The sequence below is a fragment of the Polyergus mexicanus genome, unplaced genomic scaffold, assembly GCF_030449975.1.
Source record: "Polyergus mexicanus isolate NDT 795.1 unplaced genomic scaffold, iyPolMexi1.0 SCAF_11, whole genome shotgun sequence".
Classification (NCBI taxonomy): Eukaryota; Metazoa; Arthropoda; class Insecta; order Hymenoptera; family Formicidae; genus Polyergus; species Polyergus mexicanus.
In genome coordinates, this window is record NW_027223331.1 from 10324957 (window position 1) to 10342848 (window position 17892).

The 17892-nt window shown below is 38.0% G+C and overlaps 1 protein-coding gene across 2 annotated transcripts; it reads right to left on the reverse strand.

Annotated features, from left to right (window-relative positions):
* Positions 1 to 1648: 1648 nt before the first annotated feature.
* LOC138937784 (transcription factor SOX-9) lies at positions 1649 to 14682 on the reverse strand. Of its 2 annotated transcripts, none has more exons than XM_070304380.1 (5): positions 13320 to 14682; positions 9882 to 10010; positions 4505 to 4841; positions 3831 to 4144; positions 1649 to 3403 (listed from the first exon to the last, which is right to left on the reverse strand). In XM_070304380.1, the coding sequence occupies exons 1-5, from the start codon at positions 13553 to 13555 to the stop codon at positions 3139 to 3141; spliced, it is 1281 nt and encodes a 426-aa protein (XP_070160481.1). In that variant the 5' UTR covers positions 13556 to 14682; the 3' UTR covers positions 1649 to 3138. The 2 variants fall into 2 exon arrangements, with proteins under 2 accessions (XP_070160481.1, XP_070160480.1); XM_070304379.1 differs by having other exon boundaries at positions 9882 to 10028.
* Between the last annotated feature and the right edge of the window lie 3210 nt (positions 14683 to 17892).

The window sequence follows — 17892 nt, forward strand, 5'->3', positions numbered from 1 at the left end:
GCGTTTACGCGAATACAGTTGAATTCAAAAACCTAAGCCTGTCGGTGTAAAATTCTTATTTCTTTTAAATCTGCATTTCTTCTCGTAAATCAAGAAAATGCTGAAATTAGTCAAAATAGCTTTGATTGATTCAAGATTCACACATTCCAGGTGAATCTATGAATTTTATATGATTTGTCATAATTTAAATTATACACATTATTATACGGAACAAAATAAAAGAAAATAAATATTAATAAAGAATTATATTAATTTATATTATATAAAGAAATATTAATAACGAAAATAAATTATATAAAAGTGAGACGAGATACTAATAAATATTTCTATAAAATCATATAAACAATATCAAAAAGTGTGATAGAAAATATACACATCTGTATGTAATGTGGGAAATTAGGAAAAGGGATTAAAAATATGTGGCAAATTGATTTTAGTCTCTTTTTGTTTTATTTCTACAAATTAGCGTACATCTCACTTATAAATTACGATTTAATGCTCGCCTCCCAACATGCACAACTACACCGAGACATTAACCTACGGTTCTTCTATCAATTCTCGTAATATTGTGAATAAATATCTAAGTACAAAAGCACGGCTGTCAGCGTAGTAACTAGTGTTAATAATATACGCAATCTATATATTTTAGTACGGAGCTGTAAGCTCATTTGCATTAGCTGCACGCTCGATATTCAGGCTAATCGGTCCCTCGATATATCGATCGTCTCCGGCAGTGATCTTTTTTACAGGATTCAAATTAATTCAGAAGAACTGCACTTGTGATTTTCAAACATAATAGAAAGAGAGTAAATTTCTTATAATATTAAATCTTCATTTTTTTTTTTTTTTTATTTCCGCAATTAATTTGCTTTCTTCAAGAAGGTCAGAATATAATTGGAATAGTCGAGATGATCGACGAATTTCGACTAGGCAACAATTTTTAAATCCTGAAATATTTTGGATAATTAAATAAAAAGCTCCAAGCGTAAATTTCTTGCCACCCTCGATCGTATTTCAGCCGTTTATTTGAACGATACGTGAGCGAGCGTACGGCAAACCGATCGACGATTTATAGCGTTCGCGCGTCTCGCGTATATATGTACTATAGTATATGTTATTACATTTGGAACGCGCCGTTGGATACCGTATATATCGAGCGGCCGCCGCCTGTTTGTTTGGCCTGAAATTCTGCGCTTTGGAATGGCCGGCTGTCATGGAATGATGTCATGGTGAGTATCGTGGCCGCGCCTCGTCCACATAGTAAGAGACTCTCAAGCCGGAGAATGGCTAATCTGCCATTTTCGTATCGAGCAAAAAGTACGTAACATGACCGTTTCTCGGATTCAATAATTATTGACAATTTTATATGAATATAATTACAGATATTATAAAACGAGAAAAAAAAAATCTTTTTTTTTTTTAAATATTACAATTTTTTATTTTATTCTGAGAAGAAACTCTTTGCTCTCTCTTTTGTTAAAACAATAAAATTAAATTCAGCAGAAACATAACGACACTAATTGTAGCAATATAATGATTTGCCGGACGCAAAACTATAAATATTATAGCAAAGGTATATCCTATATAAAGATATAAATTTCCAAAAATACAAATATTGAGAAAAAAAAATAAGTGAAGAAATGTGAGTGTCTGCCTGCTTATCTTAAAGTATTGAAAACGAGGAGAAATATAACTCAAGTAATTTAATTCTGCCAAGCTCGGACTTGTGAGTATAAAGATATATCTAATAAAGATATATCTACAGTAAATTAGAGACGCAACCACTCCGATCTATATATATATATTTCCCTTTATATTTTTTATAAAATAAGGACAAAAAAGCTGAAATTGCGACGAATTTTAAAGTATTTTTTCAAAATATTCACAATATTATATAAATACCATATATATTATGCTCTTTACACTCTGCGCTTTTCAAAAGATGCGATTCGATGCAACAAACTCTTTCCTGTTTGGTTTATACTTGTATATTGCTTGTTTTAGTTAATTTAAGACAGATATATTACAGGTGTAACCGTTTGTAAAATTTGTACGTGGAATTAGAACGCAATAAGATTTCAATTGCAGTCGTAAGTTTTCAGAAAAAATTCTCGAAATATATAACTCTCATATTTATTGTACTTCTCTTTTTAGATTCGCAATGCTATTATAGATGTTAGAAATAATATTAAGATTTCCTTCCTGAGAAAGGAACGCCCTCCTTCCGAAACCGGAAGTCCACGAGTGATAACTGAAATATTTGTGTACGCTAATGTTATAAACTTTATCACACAAAGCTCGCGCATTAGCTGCGCGTTCTGCGTACAATTCGCGACCAAATTCGCATATACAATATATATATATATATATATTTATTAATATAATTCGTCTTTGTAATTATAATCGTTAATTACGTTGTATTTGGCTATCTTTCGGACTCGATGCCCAGCAATGCCGCAGGAATTTAACACCGCGGTAATTAATCCAATTTGTTTATACAATCCGCATTTGTAACTCTGCGTCGATATAACTAAAATAGTCGACGTAAAAAAATAAAGTGTCTTTAACACGTGTCATTTAACGCGTTTTATATTGTACAAAAATATATCCGTAGAAGTATCTAGCACACAAATACTATTTTAAAGGCAGATCTTTGAAAGATTTGGATATCGAGAATTTTTTAACGAGAAGCACTTCTCGTGTGAAAAATCTAACTATATTATTAAAAATAAAACAGTGTCTTCACATGCGTAAATAAAAGTTGGGATTAAAATCTTCCCTTCTCCCTGTCTAACAAAATCTTCGATTTCTAAATAATTTAAAAGGCAATTTCAATAATTATATAATTTTATATTGATGTATTAGCGCGTAGTAAAATTATTTTAATAAATATAATCGTTGAGTATATTAAATTGATGTGTGAAAATTTCAAATCAAAGATTAATATTTGTCGATATATTAAGGAAAACTCAGTATATCAAATTTCAAAAATCTATCCTTAAAATACTTTCGACGATCTATGAATTTTTTTTACTCGCTTATTTATGCGTAAATCGAATATCCAATGATACCTCTTACGGCGCATATTAGCACTCCATAATAATGACAGACCACGGTCGCGTTTACCTGGTTTTGATCCTACATGTAATTTGGCCACGTCTCGATGCCAGGTACGTAGCGATGAGCATATTGCGTATAAGACGTGGACACGTGCGGATGGCCCATCTGCGCGTTCGCGTGCGAGTGGTGCGCGTTATGGGCGGATATGTACTGGACCGGTGGAAGGGGAGGCTGTAACTCGTGGTACCTGACCATCTCCTGGGTTCTATCCTCCCATGAAACCTCCGCGATCGCTTGCTCCGAGCAGTGGCGCTTGATCGGCCTCTCGATCTCCTCTTCATATCTGCAAGCAACGTGTATCTCGACATCTCATAAAATGTATTAAAAAAATCAGCAAAAACAGACGAAAGAAAATAGAAAGCATTTACGATATTCAGATCCAATATAGTCGAATTTCCTCGAAAAAGGAAACACCGGAATATGAATATATCATGCAATATTTAATTGTATGAATAAAGCTTATAAATTAAAATGTAACGATTATAATTCTTTAAGTAAAATATATAATTCCATCTTTCATATTTCAAATGTCGATTATTCTCACAGAACATATATATATATATATTTGTTTTAAATTACACTTATTTCAGAATCATTTCTTTAGATTTAGATTCAAGGAAACTTTCGAGAATGTCACAGTTAGATATACGTTTTTTCAGTGTGCAGTCTTCATCACAACTTGTAAACGAAAGTAAGATGCGATTCTATACCTGTTAAGTAACCATTGCGAAGTGGTGGTGACTTGCACAGGTGGATATTGATGTATCGGCGCGGTCTGGGGTGGTAGATACTGGTCGAGCTCGCTGCTCTCGACCTCGCACTCCTGAAAGTTCACCGGGAGATTCAGACCGAGCCCGCCCAAAGTGCCAAGGCCATTCAACTGGTTTTCCTCGCCGGAAAGACCATCTCCGACTTCGATATATCGAAGATCAACCGCCGGCTGTTGATGCGGAGAATCGCTCGATGGCGTATTGCTAATTAACTCCTGGTAGTATATAGTATTGTTCTGCGGAGGCTGATTGGTCTGCACATTAAATATTTTCATTTCGCGTGACCCCAATGATTAGACATTATCGGGGATGCAAATCACGTTCATCGAGCAAGAGGTATAGCCTTAGATAATTATATTTGCCAAATCGATTACTTTCTCTCTTTAATACACGTGTATGAATATTTAAAAAAATTAATATAGATTTATTTCATTTATCTTATATTTTTCGCAATAATTTTATCAATAATTATATAGCTTAATATTTGTAATATTTTAAAGAGATAAAGCAACAAATATATACATACATACATATTAATTATCTAAATAAATACTTTCTTATTAGATACTATAAAATTTAGAGTCACAAAAAATTTTAAAAGAAAAATTAGATACCTGATTGACATAATGCTGTCCTCTGGGTGTCGTAGGAGGTGTCGGCGGTGAAAGACCTTGACTGGGTGTTGTCGGTGGCGAGGAGCTCACGCCACTTTGTGGTGAATTAGGTCCTTGCACGCCCCTGGGACTCATGTCCTCCTGTTTCAACGACCTGGAAACGCTAAACGTCACGTTGCTCTGGTTCCTCGAGGGTGAACTGTCACGACCGGAAGAAGGCCCGTTCTGCTTTCGACGTCGGGGTTGATATTTGTAATCGGGATGCTCGCGCTTGTGAATAACGCGCAAGCGATCTGCCTCCTCAATAAAGGGTTTCTTATCGTTATCTGACAGGAGCCTATAACCATTCGTGGTAATAAAAATAAAATAAAAAGAAATACAATAAAAAAAATTTGAATTGCATTAAATAACAATTATTTTTTTATTCTCTGACAGATAGATCGCACTATATAAAGTTAATAGTGTATTTTAAACTTCACTTGAATATATACGTTTTTACGTTTCTCTACATATGTATAAAGCACACACACACATATATATATATTGTGAAACAATTCTTAAATTCGACCGTATGTGAAATTTGTCGTCGGATCGACGTGATACATGTCTCTCGCGCTTGCGTGTACATATACACGCGAACGACCGTCTCTCCTCGCGCAGCTCGGCGTCAGAAGAGGCTTGAACGAGAGCGTTTCCATTGGCGTCTGATATACTCTCGAAGAGTCGAAATGGGGGATCTGGTTAGTGTTTCTGGGTGCGTTAAGGCGCTCATAAACGTGCACAACTGACACGTCGATTTAGTCCCCTTCGCAGCGGTCGACGTGCGGACTTTCTCCGTGCCCGGTTATGGTCCTTAATGCTTTGTGTTTATATTCCCACTAGATATGTAAACTCCGATAAGATTTTCCGGTATAATAGAGAACGTTCAAGAGAGATTTCGAGAATTTTCGTCACGCTTCACTACTAATGATTTATGTCGCTAATGATTCACGTTTCTTATTCTTTAAACGTGCTATCAGTATATTGATAAATAATAAATAAATGTCAATAAATTTCTCTTGTAACTTGCAGGATCTCAAACCGCGTTTTATCTTTAATATCGCATATTATGCGAAATAAAAAAAACACTATTGTCCCAAAAATCATCCGAGGAAGCTTTTAATATGTTATCTGCGACGTATTTGCAAGCTCGTGGGATTTAAATTCCACGATAGAAGCTAAGCTCTCAAACGGGTTGACATACGTTGAAGGCGCGTATCTTAAGCTTAACCGACGCTGTTTTGTCACTGACGGAAGGGAAGAGGGGTACGATAGAGATAGATGAAGTGGAAGACGGATAAAGAATGAGAGAGAAACGAAGAGAAAGCCCATCTGGTCAATGGACTTGCCATGAGCTTTTTTCCACCAGTGGATGCCGACGATAGCGAGTCGTCGCGGCTTCCTTTTTCCTCGCCAGATGCAACACAGGGTCAACCAATTTAGATCTGCCTATCGCTAGAGAGAGTATCTTTTACTTATATATATCAGTAAATATGTTACCTCGTATAAAGAAGGAGGAAAGTTATTCACACGGCCGAAGAACGCGCAATTCAATCTCGATGAATCTTCATCACGGGATTTTAATTGAATTATCACGCCTGTCATCTCAGATAATCGTCGACAAATCGTGAAATTGCCCGACTTTCTCAAAACGTTCCTTAATTAAAGTGTCAAAGTAGCAGTGATCGTTTGTGACAAGATATATGTACAATGTCAAATATTAAAAAATTGCACCCAATAATTTCATATAATAATAACTTATATATAAAGGCAGAGAAACACTCTGTATATAATTTCCGCAAGCGCGATACAGACTTACTTAAGCGATAATAGAATTATAAAGTTTCTAATTATTGTCGAAAGGGTGATTTACGCTTTTAGTTAGCGCTGATGTTCGAAGGAAGTCCGATGTGTGGAAGGATCTTTCCTTCCGGGAGATAAGACAGATTTACCTGTTCTCGTCACGCGCTATTTGCAGGCAGATCCGGGGAGCAGAAGGGCAGGTTCGGAAAAATTCACCTGACGGGCACAAGGCGCCTATTGTGGTCCCTGGGGGCCCCTTTATCTCCGGCAGGAACCGGCCGGCAGCTGCGAGCACGCGCCAAGGATGAACCAGAGGGGATATCTGTTTTCCTTTTGTCGACAAACACGTCGCGTTTGGTGTATCCGAATGGCGATACGTTTTGAGACGGCGTAAAGAGACGGAGAGAAAAGAAAGAGAAAGAGAGAGTACGAGAAAAAGATTTATTTCTAGCACCTGGCCCTGTTATCGAGATCGACATGAGACAAATCGGCGTCGAATGGTCAACACGATCGCGATTAAAATTCTCGTGCAAAAAGCATCGGACAAACTCCATTTTACCGTTTCAATTATCGTTTCGATCGTTTATAGGATTTATTTATACTACGATTTTGTCTTTTCTTTGATTTTACATTTAAAAATTCCTCTAATCTTTATATTTTTTTATATTTAATTCCATTTTTTTCGTATATCTTCGCTGAACTTGGTATTTTATCGGCCTCATCGGTTTGTAAGCGACCTCATCCATGTAAAACAATCACTCTAGTTCTGTGTTCATTATCGAAGATGACTATATCTTTTGTTTGTTTTTTGCGCGTAAGGTAAATCAAAACGTCAGGGCAATGCATGGCCGTCTCTCTCAATCGCGTAAATTCGATTCTTTGCGCACGACGAAGGAATCTTAGAAACGATTTGGCTAGTTAATTTGCGCCTATTACAAGAGGCTCTGGCGTAATCATGAAAACATCTCTCGCGTTCGGGCGAAAGTGTTAATTGGTGCTAGGTCCATACCGAAAAGGTGTTAAATAATGACTTTTTAAGAGCCGAAACGTGAGATGAATGTACCCTGTCTCAAGGACGATTGTTGCTCCTTTCAAATTACACAAGCGATCATAAAATTATTTCCGCTTTTAATTTTCAATTTCCGTTTCCAATGTATAATATTCTTTTCCTTTCTATCCTTCTTCGTATGTACGTCCTGATTGTACGAGAAAAGATAAAGATTTAAATTACGGATGTTTTCATCGAACGTTGATTTTATCGACACGCGTTACAGACCGAGAGATTGCTAATGATCCTCGATATAGTGTTAGGAAAAAATCGATTGATCTTTAATGTTGGATAGCGTTTTATCTTTTGGCAAAAGTTCCGCCGTGACAATCGTCGGGATATCAATCGTCGATCTTTGGCGAGCAATCGCGATCGCGACCCGTGTTATTAAATGATTCGCAACGGGGATCCTTGTCGGCGCGTCCTCTGATGATCGTTATATGGCCCACTGGGGCACCTCGTTAGTCCCAACCAGGAAACAGAATCATCCACAAGTCATCCTGAAGCCTACAGGGTGTGTCAAAATCAGGTACTCCTTCTCCCTTTCTTTTTCCCTTTCATTCGTTTTTTTTTTTTTTTTTTTTTTTTTTAACTCTAAGAAACATAATTTTCAAACGCTAGTTGAAAACTTTTAAAGGCGCTACAACATTTAAACGGAAAGATTTTTTCGATAAATGTTGCTATAGTTGTTATTTATAATATTTTAATAGTGTTAAAAAATTTAACAAATTATTTTTTACAAACATCTTTAATTATTAAGTAAATTTTTAATCATTGGCATATATTTCATAATTTAATATTTCATAATTTAATAATATTAATAACATGCACGTTTTGTTTATTTAAAATGTTTTTTTTTTATTTTCTTGATTGCCAATTTTTCTTTTCAAGAGTACAATATTATAATAAGATATAAAAAATTGAAATTTAAATCTAAAAGATGGAAAATTTTAAGCGATACATGAAAAATTAAAAATTATTCGAACATTAAAGAGAATCTGATTGTAAAAGGGGGGTATGTAAAGTGTGTTCCTCGCTGTTACATATGTGCGATCCGAGTTCACGGGTCTCGAGAAGCAGGAACACTTGTACCACGTGCAGCCTAGGCGCCACGTGTGGTACGAGTGTGTTTAATATACGTGCCGCTGAAGTAAAAAAGTGGAGCATTCGCGAATTCGTTGGTAAAAATAGAACGGGTTACGTACGTGAACAAGTGGTCGCGGGATTTGGGACGCATTGACTTCGAACTTTCACGTAATCCTCATCGGGCGACATTGACTCTTTCCGGTCCAGCGATTTTGATCGAAATTGCACGCATTGTCTTACATAAGCGAGATCGTATAATTTCGAAATCGTTTTGAGACAAAAAAGAACGCTATCTTTATTTTTTAACGCCTGAATTTCATCTAAATTTAACTATAAAATTAAAAATATTTTGAATTTTCAGAGAACATAATTCACACGCAGGAGCACTAATAAATTTATCAGAAATGATTGAGAAAGATGTTTCAAACATTTAAATGAACAATTGCAATTATCGTTAAGATTGTTGATTTACTACTACATATTAAAATCATATTACATTCATATTAATATTAATACAGTCTGATTGTAATATCGCCAGTCTTGGCCAAGATTATACTTGCTTCCTCGAGTGAATCCAAAGCGCGAGCTTTGAAACCGTTAAATCGACGATAAACACACAGGTGGCTTCGAATCAACGACAGCTGAAACGATCAACACAGATTTCCGTGCGGCTCGCAATCCGATTTTTTTCTCCGAACGAGGCGAATGAAGATCAACGAGCGCGATTCTCTCGCGTGGCTGACTACCGCTTGGCGAGCTCGTATTTGTGTGAGAGAATCTAACTTATCAGATCGAGAAAACGGAGAGGCATCCGATTGAAGACACGTGGTACCGATTAATTTTATCGAAACAGCGTCTTTCTGCCAGGCGCGGAGACCGCTGAACATTATTCGGCTGAGCAGATCAATTTTCAAGTACATGATTTTTATGCGATCAAAACAATACAATTAAATCGTATACAAAAAAATTGAAACAAATAGTTACCCGGTTTTTTTCTTTTTCAATTTTATTAGATTTTAATCTGAATACGTATAATCTAATGTGAAAAGCTCGAAAGAAAGGGTAAAAAAAGAATCGAAAGATGTCGAAAAAAAATTTCGGCATCTCTACCTCTCACACCTATATCTCAGACATATATAATAGATTTTTTATCATACGATTGTAAAAAAAAATATAGAGCTAGGCGAGGAGAATATATTTTTAAGCGATTGTTAATGGTAGACTAAAAATATAAGATGTAAAATTTAAAATTGTACACCAACCAAAATAATTAACATCGTGAAAAGTAAAAATATAGAGTTTATCGTATTACTAATTTATACTACTGTTGCAATCTCACTTGTAAAAAATTAAATGATCGTAAAATATTGATGCAAGGCTGAAAAGCGTCGCAACACTCACCGCCATAACTTTCCTAGCGTTTTTGACAGCTCGGCGTTGTGAAGCTGAGGATACTGATCGGCAAGTTTTCGCCTCGCAGCTTGGGCCCACACCATAAACGCGTTCATGGGCCTCTTGACATGGGCCGCCCTTTTGTCGCCGGAGCCCCTGCAATTCGAAGACATTATCTTCATTGGAAACGATAACTCTTTACAAACGCACGCAAGTGTGTTAATCGCGCTACAAAGCTATCGACTTTTTTATATATATATTTATATGTTCGCAAAAAAAAAGGTTCCGTTTATTTAATTATTAGGGTTACTATTAATAGAGTTACTTTAATGATTAATGTGCAACTGACTTGACATGCAATTCGTTTAACGCCTTATATAACGTACTCTGCAACACAATTTTGATGTCTCTGCGATAAATCTTTTTTTCTACTAAGCATTCTTCTTCAAATTTTCACGAAATCGCATACATTTTCTTCAACAATTTTAAAAACCGTGTATGATGATAGGTTTTTTTGGATCACCCGATCGCTGATAAAAATAAGAGCGAAATTTTACGATGGTAAGAACTTTCTCCCTTTCTCGCTCTGTCTCTATCTGTCTATCTCTATCTCGTCGATTATTCTGGCAGATAATCTGGTGACTTGCAGAAGAAAATAACCAGAGGCGAGACGGCACGTATATATACATCTACACACGTATACATATCCGTATCGGGTTTTGCCGCGGCGGGCTACCCCCGGGTCATCCTGGCGAACGTTTAAAACCGGCCTTAAAATAACACCGTGGCTGCCGACGTGTGACGGGTATATAGGAATGGACGTATCCCTTTCTTTCCGAGAAGATGACTTCATAAAACTTTTGCCTTGTCCAGCCGGGGATCGACGTGACTGACGTGATTGCCGCGCCGAAGAAATATCCTGGCCCTTCTGTTTTTCTTTTTACCCTTAATCGAGGATTCTTTAAAGACTCGCGCTATCCCGAGTGAATGATCATGATGCGCAAAAGAACGGACGGCATGTGATATATGAGATTAATCTTTATCAGAAATCCTTGAACACAGATAAAAAAAAAATACGTTGCTTTTTACACTTTAAAAGAAAATCCTTTGAAGCAATGAAATTAATGTACAACAGAAATAACAGTACAGGGTAATAATTTTAATATTAGATCACTATATATATATATATATATATATATATATATATATATATCACGTATGTATTTATAATATATACGTATGGTACTAAGGTCGCGATTAAGGTTCTGCCGAGGGAAACAGAATCCACGGATATAACGTGTAGTCATAGTAGCTTATGTAATCGGACCTATAAGCGTTCGATTCGCGCGCGGATTATATGGGGATAAGCGTGGCGAATGCGCGTAACACGGGTGAAAAGGATTCCGGCGTGCGTCTGAAGGATTCGAAAGCGGTTCCCCCTTCCCCCGTATATTTCGGCCTCTTTGAAACGAGAGGGGCGTTAAATCCGTATGTAAACCCGTGGAGCCGTTGGTAATTAGCGTGGGCTCACTAACGAGGGTTTTCACGGCGCTCCTCGACGTGAACGCGGCATACGCGTTGTTATACGCGTCACGACGCGCGCGCGCGTGTTTTACCTGGATACACGCAAAAAACATTTACGTGTGCGACTTGACGTTCGCGACGTAGGCGTGGTACTTGCGTAAAATAGCACAAACGTGCAGCTTTACAACAGAAACATCGAAAGCCTAAAGTCTCATACGAACAGAAGGCCGGTATAAAAATAAATTAACGTTAAGAATGAAAAAAGAATTATAATTCTCTTCTCGTAATATATATATATATATATATTTGAATTAAGAGGTTAAAAATTATGCGTCTTAAATTTAATTTATCCCGAATTATTATTTGAAAATTTTTGCGTAATATATTTTGCTTGAAATTTTTTCGATTACGTTAATGCACTCGCAAATTAATATTGTATGTTCCAGAAGCAGAGATAATCTCGCAGCTTCTGCGAAATGCACGATATACTCCCACGGAATCCATGGGTATATTAAAAACTGGTGTATTTTATCGGACTCTATTGTCAGGAATAAACACCGCGCCCTACAGCTACCCCGAGATAACCCCATAATTGAGGGTTAGCGATAAGCGCGATACGCACGCTCTGTGATTTCCGTTGGTAAGACGCTTTCCTCTACGATCAAATCACATACCTAACATAATTGCTCTTCTGTTCTGTCAAATTCTCCCCGCGTTTTATCTTCGATCGCACGCGATAGATCTTGCGGAAGATCTCTTTACGCGTTTAATGACATTGAGATAAAGGAATCATAAGCGGAGAATCTTCTTTATAGATTCTCGCGTTATATATCACTTTGGTGATATATCATTTTTATAAAAACGAAAAGCGATGCCGATGGTGTCGCAGCAATCAGGAATATAAAAATCACAGCATCGGCAGGCATTAAGCAGGTCGCGGATCGACCGGTCGCATTGCACAATTTTCTGCATATCGAGGTCGCGCGTATGATTTTATCGAGCTCGTCGCGATCTAATAATTTTTCCCCGCGAGCATGATGCACCGAGGACACATCACGCGGACTCCTCTCACAATCGCGGAAAGAAATCGCTTTTTTATTTCTTTCCCCCCCTCCCCCCCCCCCCCGACCGTTATCAGTTATCTCGTCAAAGACCGGCTTCCTTCCCACGATCGACGAGCGGCCGTGCGGGGGACGCGGCGATCGGGCATTAATTAGCCAATTTGCGTTAATTGGCGGCCGAGGACATTTTCCCGCGAGGCGCGCGTTTCCCAGGCCGGGGAAACGAGTGCGTCATAATTGAGTTAGCGTTACGTATTTTTAAGACCGCGCCACACGCTTCTCCTCCCCCCGGTAACTTCGTCGCATCCGTTTTTCTTCGTTCCTCGTCTCTTTCTTTTCTTTTTTTTTTTTTTTTTCCCCTGTCCTTTCAACGTTACCAACGCGCGGTTGAAGCCCGCGGAGGCTTAACGGCAGTCACGTGTGCGTACCTGCGTATACGTATGTTAACGCGTCGCTAATACGACTCGCGGTGATTAAAATGCTTCACGATATATGAAGAAATGCAAAGAAGCTAGAAAACGAAGGAGGTTTCAATAACGCGCTTTTGTTTAAACAATTAATTAACTTTTCTCTGTTAAGAACGGAAGAATTAAATATATCGATACCTTAGAACATATATCAACGTAATATAGCAATACAATATTGAATTATTACATATCGTTGTAAAATATTTTATTCGTCGAATAATAATGTAATCTTGCGCAAACCTTAACTGTATCAATGTTTTTTTCAGAATATGTCCGTTTACTAAATTTTTTCGTCTTTCTTTCCAACACTCTCTTCAATTGACAAAATAGATTCTTCAGTGATAATTTAATATGGACAAAGAGAAAAATATAAATTTACTGCGTGATACACTTACTTGGTAGCAACGGGTACCAGAGTCCAGTCGTATCCCTGAAGAACCTTGGCGACGGCGGCGCTGATCCCTTCGCCGCCATTGGCAGCTACCGTCGCCGCGGCGGCGGCTGCCGCTTTCCCATTGCCGTTAATGTTATTATTATTATTATTGTTGTTGTTGTTATTAATATTATTATTTCCGCCTGATGACGAAACGGACGCGCTAGAACTTTCCGGCTTGACGTCGTTCATCTTCATCCCCTTAGTCGCGTCGTCGCGCGAACAATGAGAGCCGCGAGGATTGAGTCGAGAAGTCGCACAATCAGTGTCTTGCCGATTTATCACGCGCAACACGCGGAAAACACGCTCATCTCGTCTCAACCGTCGTGAAGAATAGCCGTCAATCTCAATTAATTATCGCTGCCGCTTCGTTATCGTTTTATCATCGCGGCGAGCGTGTCACTCTCTTTTCGCGATTCTTAGTTTTGCCGTCGTTGCGGATCTCTTTCCTCGTCGATATTTTTTTCCTTCTCTTCCGAAAGTCACGTTTCGACTGTTGATTGTTGTCGCGTCTGTATATATATATATATATATATATAATTAATTTCGCTCGCGATTAACTCTCAGTGACGCGTATCTCGCGCGTGATTTGGTATGCGTATCTTCTATTTATTGTGTTCGCCTGTTTGCTCGTCCCGATTCGCCAATTTCATCGCTTCTTATCTGCGCCGCTTTTCTCTTTGCGTCTGTATCTCGGCGCTGGAAAGTCTCGCGCTTAATCTCTTTTCTGAGAGAACGAATTCGAATGATGAAACTGTGGATTGCGGGGCTAATTGCATCCTTGGATGGTCGGTGTTTTTATATTTTTCGGTGGATCATCGCATCTTGCTTCAGCGACATTAGCGGCTATCCTCGATTGGATAGCACGTGTTTTTATGCATATGAAACTGACGTTTGAACGGAATCTTGTATCGGTCTACCATTCGATGTGTACTCTTTGGAAGAGACAATGATTACATCCAAGTATTGTTACGTCGTAAAATCGTCCATAACGTCACTGGACAACAGAATCGTTCCTCGCAGCATCCTTCGCAGCGTATGACAGAGAGTTTTAATAAATTCAAGCGTTCAATCGTGCTGTGCGAAGAACAATTTAACTCGCACCAATTCTGGCCCAGTCTTGTGAGGCTATGGAACTTGCTCGACTCCTACACCTCTTAGTCTTAATAGAGTTTCTTTCGTGGGTGTTCAAATATTTCACATATCGGTACCGTGACTCCGGAATGATTCCGAAATTTCTTCTCGCCGAGCCGGGACGAACCGGGTTCGCGTTCGCGTAAAACTCGCGCCGAGTTCAAAGCGGGGTTCGTGGATGCTTGTCGCGCGATCGGCGCTCGAGTGAGGTGGTTGCATCGCCTCGGGGCAGTTTCCACCACGAGGCTGACATCGTTTCTCAGCTGGTTCGTTTGGGGGCGGGGCAAAGGCAGCGTGCTGGTAACACTTGTTGCTCCGTAAGTCTCGGCAAGTCCGTCGCCAACACCGGGAGGGAGATCGACTCTGCTCCGGTGGGGCAACAGTGGTAGCGAGATGAGGAGAGACGCGCGAGGCATTCGTTCCGCGTATCTTGCGGTCGTCCTTAGACTCTGTACGAGGACCACAGCCAAATAAGGCTGTACCTCCACAAAAGAGAGAGAGAGAGATCGGCTACACTTTAAAAAAAACGCGAACACAATGTTAATAATAGAAAATCTTATGTAATTAAAATTATTTGTAGAAGAAAATATATATATATATATATATATATATATATATATATATATATATATATATAATCTAAGATTATGTATATTCCATCTATTATATATTATATATTTTAAGTTGAAATATACACAAATTAAAATATTTTTCGTATAAAGTAAAGAGAGAGAAAAAGAGAGAGAAAGATTTTTGACTATTAAAAAAATATTAGTAGCTTGTAGTATGCCAAGCATTCAATCGCCTTTCGGTGTCGATTTAATTAATAGTTCCATTAATATGTTACGTTAATTAATATGTTACATTAAATATAACACAATGCTATCTCTTTAAAATTCTTCCGACACTTACTGACCGGAGACAAAGACGGAAACAAAATTTCGTCTATTTTTTTGGCCAAAGTAAGAGTCTCTTGTTGTAACAATGTCGCATCATATGACCGCAACATTGTCGTATTTTGGCAATTTTTTAGCACCGACAATGGGACCACAATAATATCGCGATTTCCCTTTCGTTCTTCGACAGGTCATCCTCCCTCCTTCCTCCCCCATTTCCTCCCTCTTCATACTGCCCGGATCGCCGGTCATTCCATTTATATTTCGGTACTCTTGCCACTCTGACAAGAGAGTTTCCATGACTACGATATCCTCCGGGAGGAGAACCAATCGGGTTCTGCTTGCTCCACCTATCTCTCGTTTCATCTCACTCTTCTTTCCTCCCCCCCCCCTTCTCTCTCTCTCTCTCTCTCTCTCTCTCTCTCTCTCTCTATTTCTCTTTGTCCCTTCTCGCAGCTCACCGTCGTTTCTGTTCGCGATCTCTTTTTCTTCCATCCGGTTGCCTCGATTGGTCCGCCAGTCGGATGCAATTATGACGTCAGAAGAGGACGAGGAGAGAACGCGCCGCTGCAAGCCGATTGCACTCATGGTTGCATTTTGCACTCATCGATCGATTTTCGCATCAGTGATCGAATATTTGCGCTAACGTTACGCACTTTACATTCCACGTTTTGTCGAATCGAAAGCTTTTTTTTTTTTTTTCGAATTTATGAACTAACTCGATGTAAGAAAAATTTCTTCCTTCAGATTTGTCAACATTACAAAATTTACATCTCCGGCACGCATAAATCTTGATATGTATTAGTACGTTCGTTGTCAGGCAACTATGTGCTCGGAACGCGGCTCGAATCATCAATCATGTCGACTGTAATTATCGATTTCGTAAGCTTAACTCCTATTCGCTTACTTCGAGCAAATTAATCAGAAAGTTGTAGGAATTCAGTTTCGCAACGCAAATTAAGCGATGAGGGGGAAGATTTGCAGATAAGGGGAATAACACTGCGTTCCTAGATATGGATAATTTTTGTAAATAAAATGTACAATTTTTGTATTTTAGGATAGATAATGTCCTATCTTGCGATAAGTTTTAAAAATAATGCAAAAAATATGCTAAAAAAAGATCTCAGCAACTAATTTGTACTAATTTATTCATTGAAAGATCATTGTACTATTTAAATAATGATAAAAGCAAGTAGAAAACATCTTCTGATAAAATTGTGCATTAACTCATTGTCATTATTCTTGTCTCTTTTTCATTATTTTTCGATTTTCTTTTATTGTATTATTATATCTATAATATTCTTAAATATTAGATTTGCTTCTATTAAGATCTGACAAGAATGATTTGACTTATACATATCAATGATTATTTGATAAATATATCGCATATCTGAGCTACTATCGTATTCTATGCATACATAACGCATGAATAAAAATAATCAATATCTCTCATAGCGAAATTTACGCTATATTTATTATTTTGCGAAAAAGAGTAAATTTATTATACGCATACGAATTTTTATTGACATAAATAATTGATTTTATAATCTATTGTTTAATTATGCAATGTATCGATTTTAACGACACTGGCTTAGACTTGCTGCATATAATCCAGATTTCAACAATCATCTTTCAAGAATCCAGTGATATTAATCAAATTTTAAATTTCTCAGCTTTAAAACTTGCTTCTCAAAATTTAAAAAGAAACTTGGAATTTACATTGTAGATCTTTCAATTGTTAGCTACAACAAAATCTTAAGTTATCTTAAGAAGCAATCACCTGGTTTTTATTGTTTTTTTTCGCGAGACAATTCTTGATACTCCCAACGTTCTTGCAAAGATGGTTTAATCGCGAGTGGACGCGCGTACGCACTCGTACACGTGTAGTTATCGGCCTCGTGTACTACGCAATGACGTTGCCGGGATGCGATGATGACGGCGCAGAATGTGTCCAAGCTCGTGTCTCCGTTGGGGGTCGCGGTGCTTGCCACCCGGGGGGGCTACATGTGTCGGGTACCCGGCTCGATCGACTCCCCTTCCCCTGCCTTTAGGATCCTTTCAAGTGCCTGACGGCACGCCGCCGACCCCCAGGAATTGCTGGAATTATTATTTTATACGCGGCGAATCGCGCGCGAGGATCGCCCGTTTTAATACATCCTTCAACTCGCTCTATAGATCCATCGCCGGGGATTTTCAGGAAAAATTTTCCTCATTGTTTCCAGTTACACATATATTATACGCGCGATTAATAACGTTAGATAATTAGTATTTATCGCGAAATAAGTAATATATAAGAGCGAAATATTCTCCAATTTTTTTCAAGTTGAGAGTTATTTAAACGCGTCATCTCTTACTGTTCACCATCTCGACATAAAATTGTATTTGTAACAAAATTAACATCTAATATTCTCAAATCTTGAAATAAACCTGCAGGCAATTCGTTCAAAGTTGAAAAATGTGCATAGTGTTAATTCTTTTACATTTCTTATCTGCAATGTGATTTTC

Bases quoted from the DNA above. Each gene is read 5' to 3' on its own strand.
- LOC138937784 (XM_070304379.1), bottom strand. From the start codon at position 13,555: ATGAAGATGAACGACGTCAAGCCGGAAAGTTCTAGCGCGTCCGTTTCG. The intron at 4,842-9,881 runs GTGAGTGTTGCG...GAATGGTTATAG, and splicing joins ACGCTAGGAAAGTTATGGCG to GCTCCTGTCAGATAACGATA. The intron at 3,404-3,830 runs GTATAGAATCGC...CGTTGCTTGCAG, and splicing joins TCGCAATGGTTACTTAACAG to ATATGAAGAGGAGATCGAGA.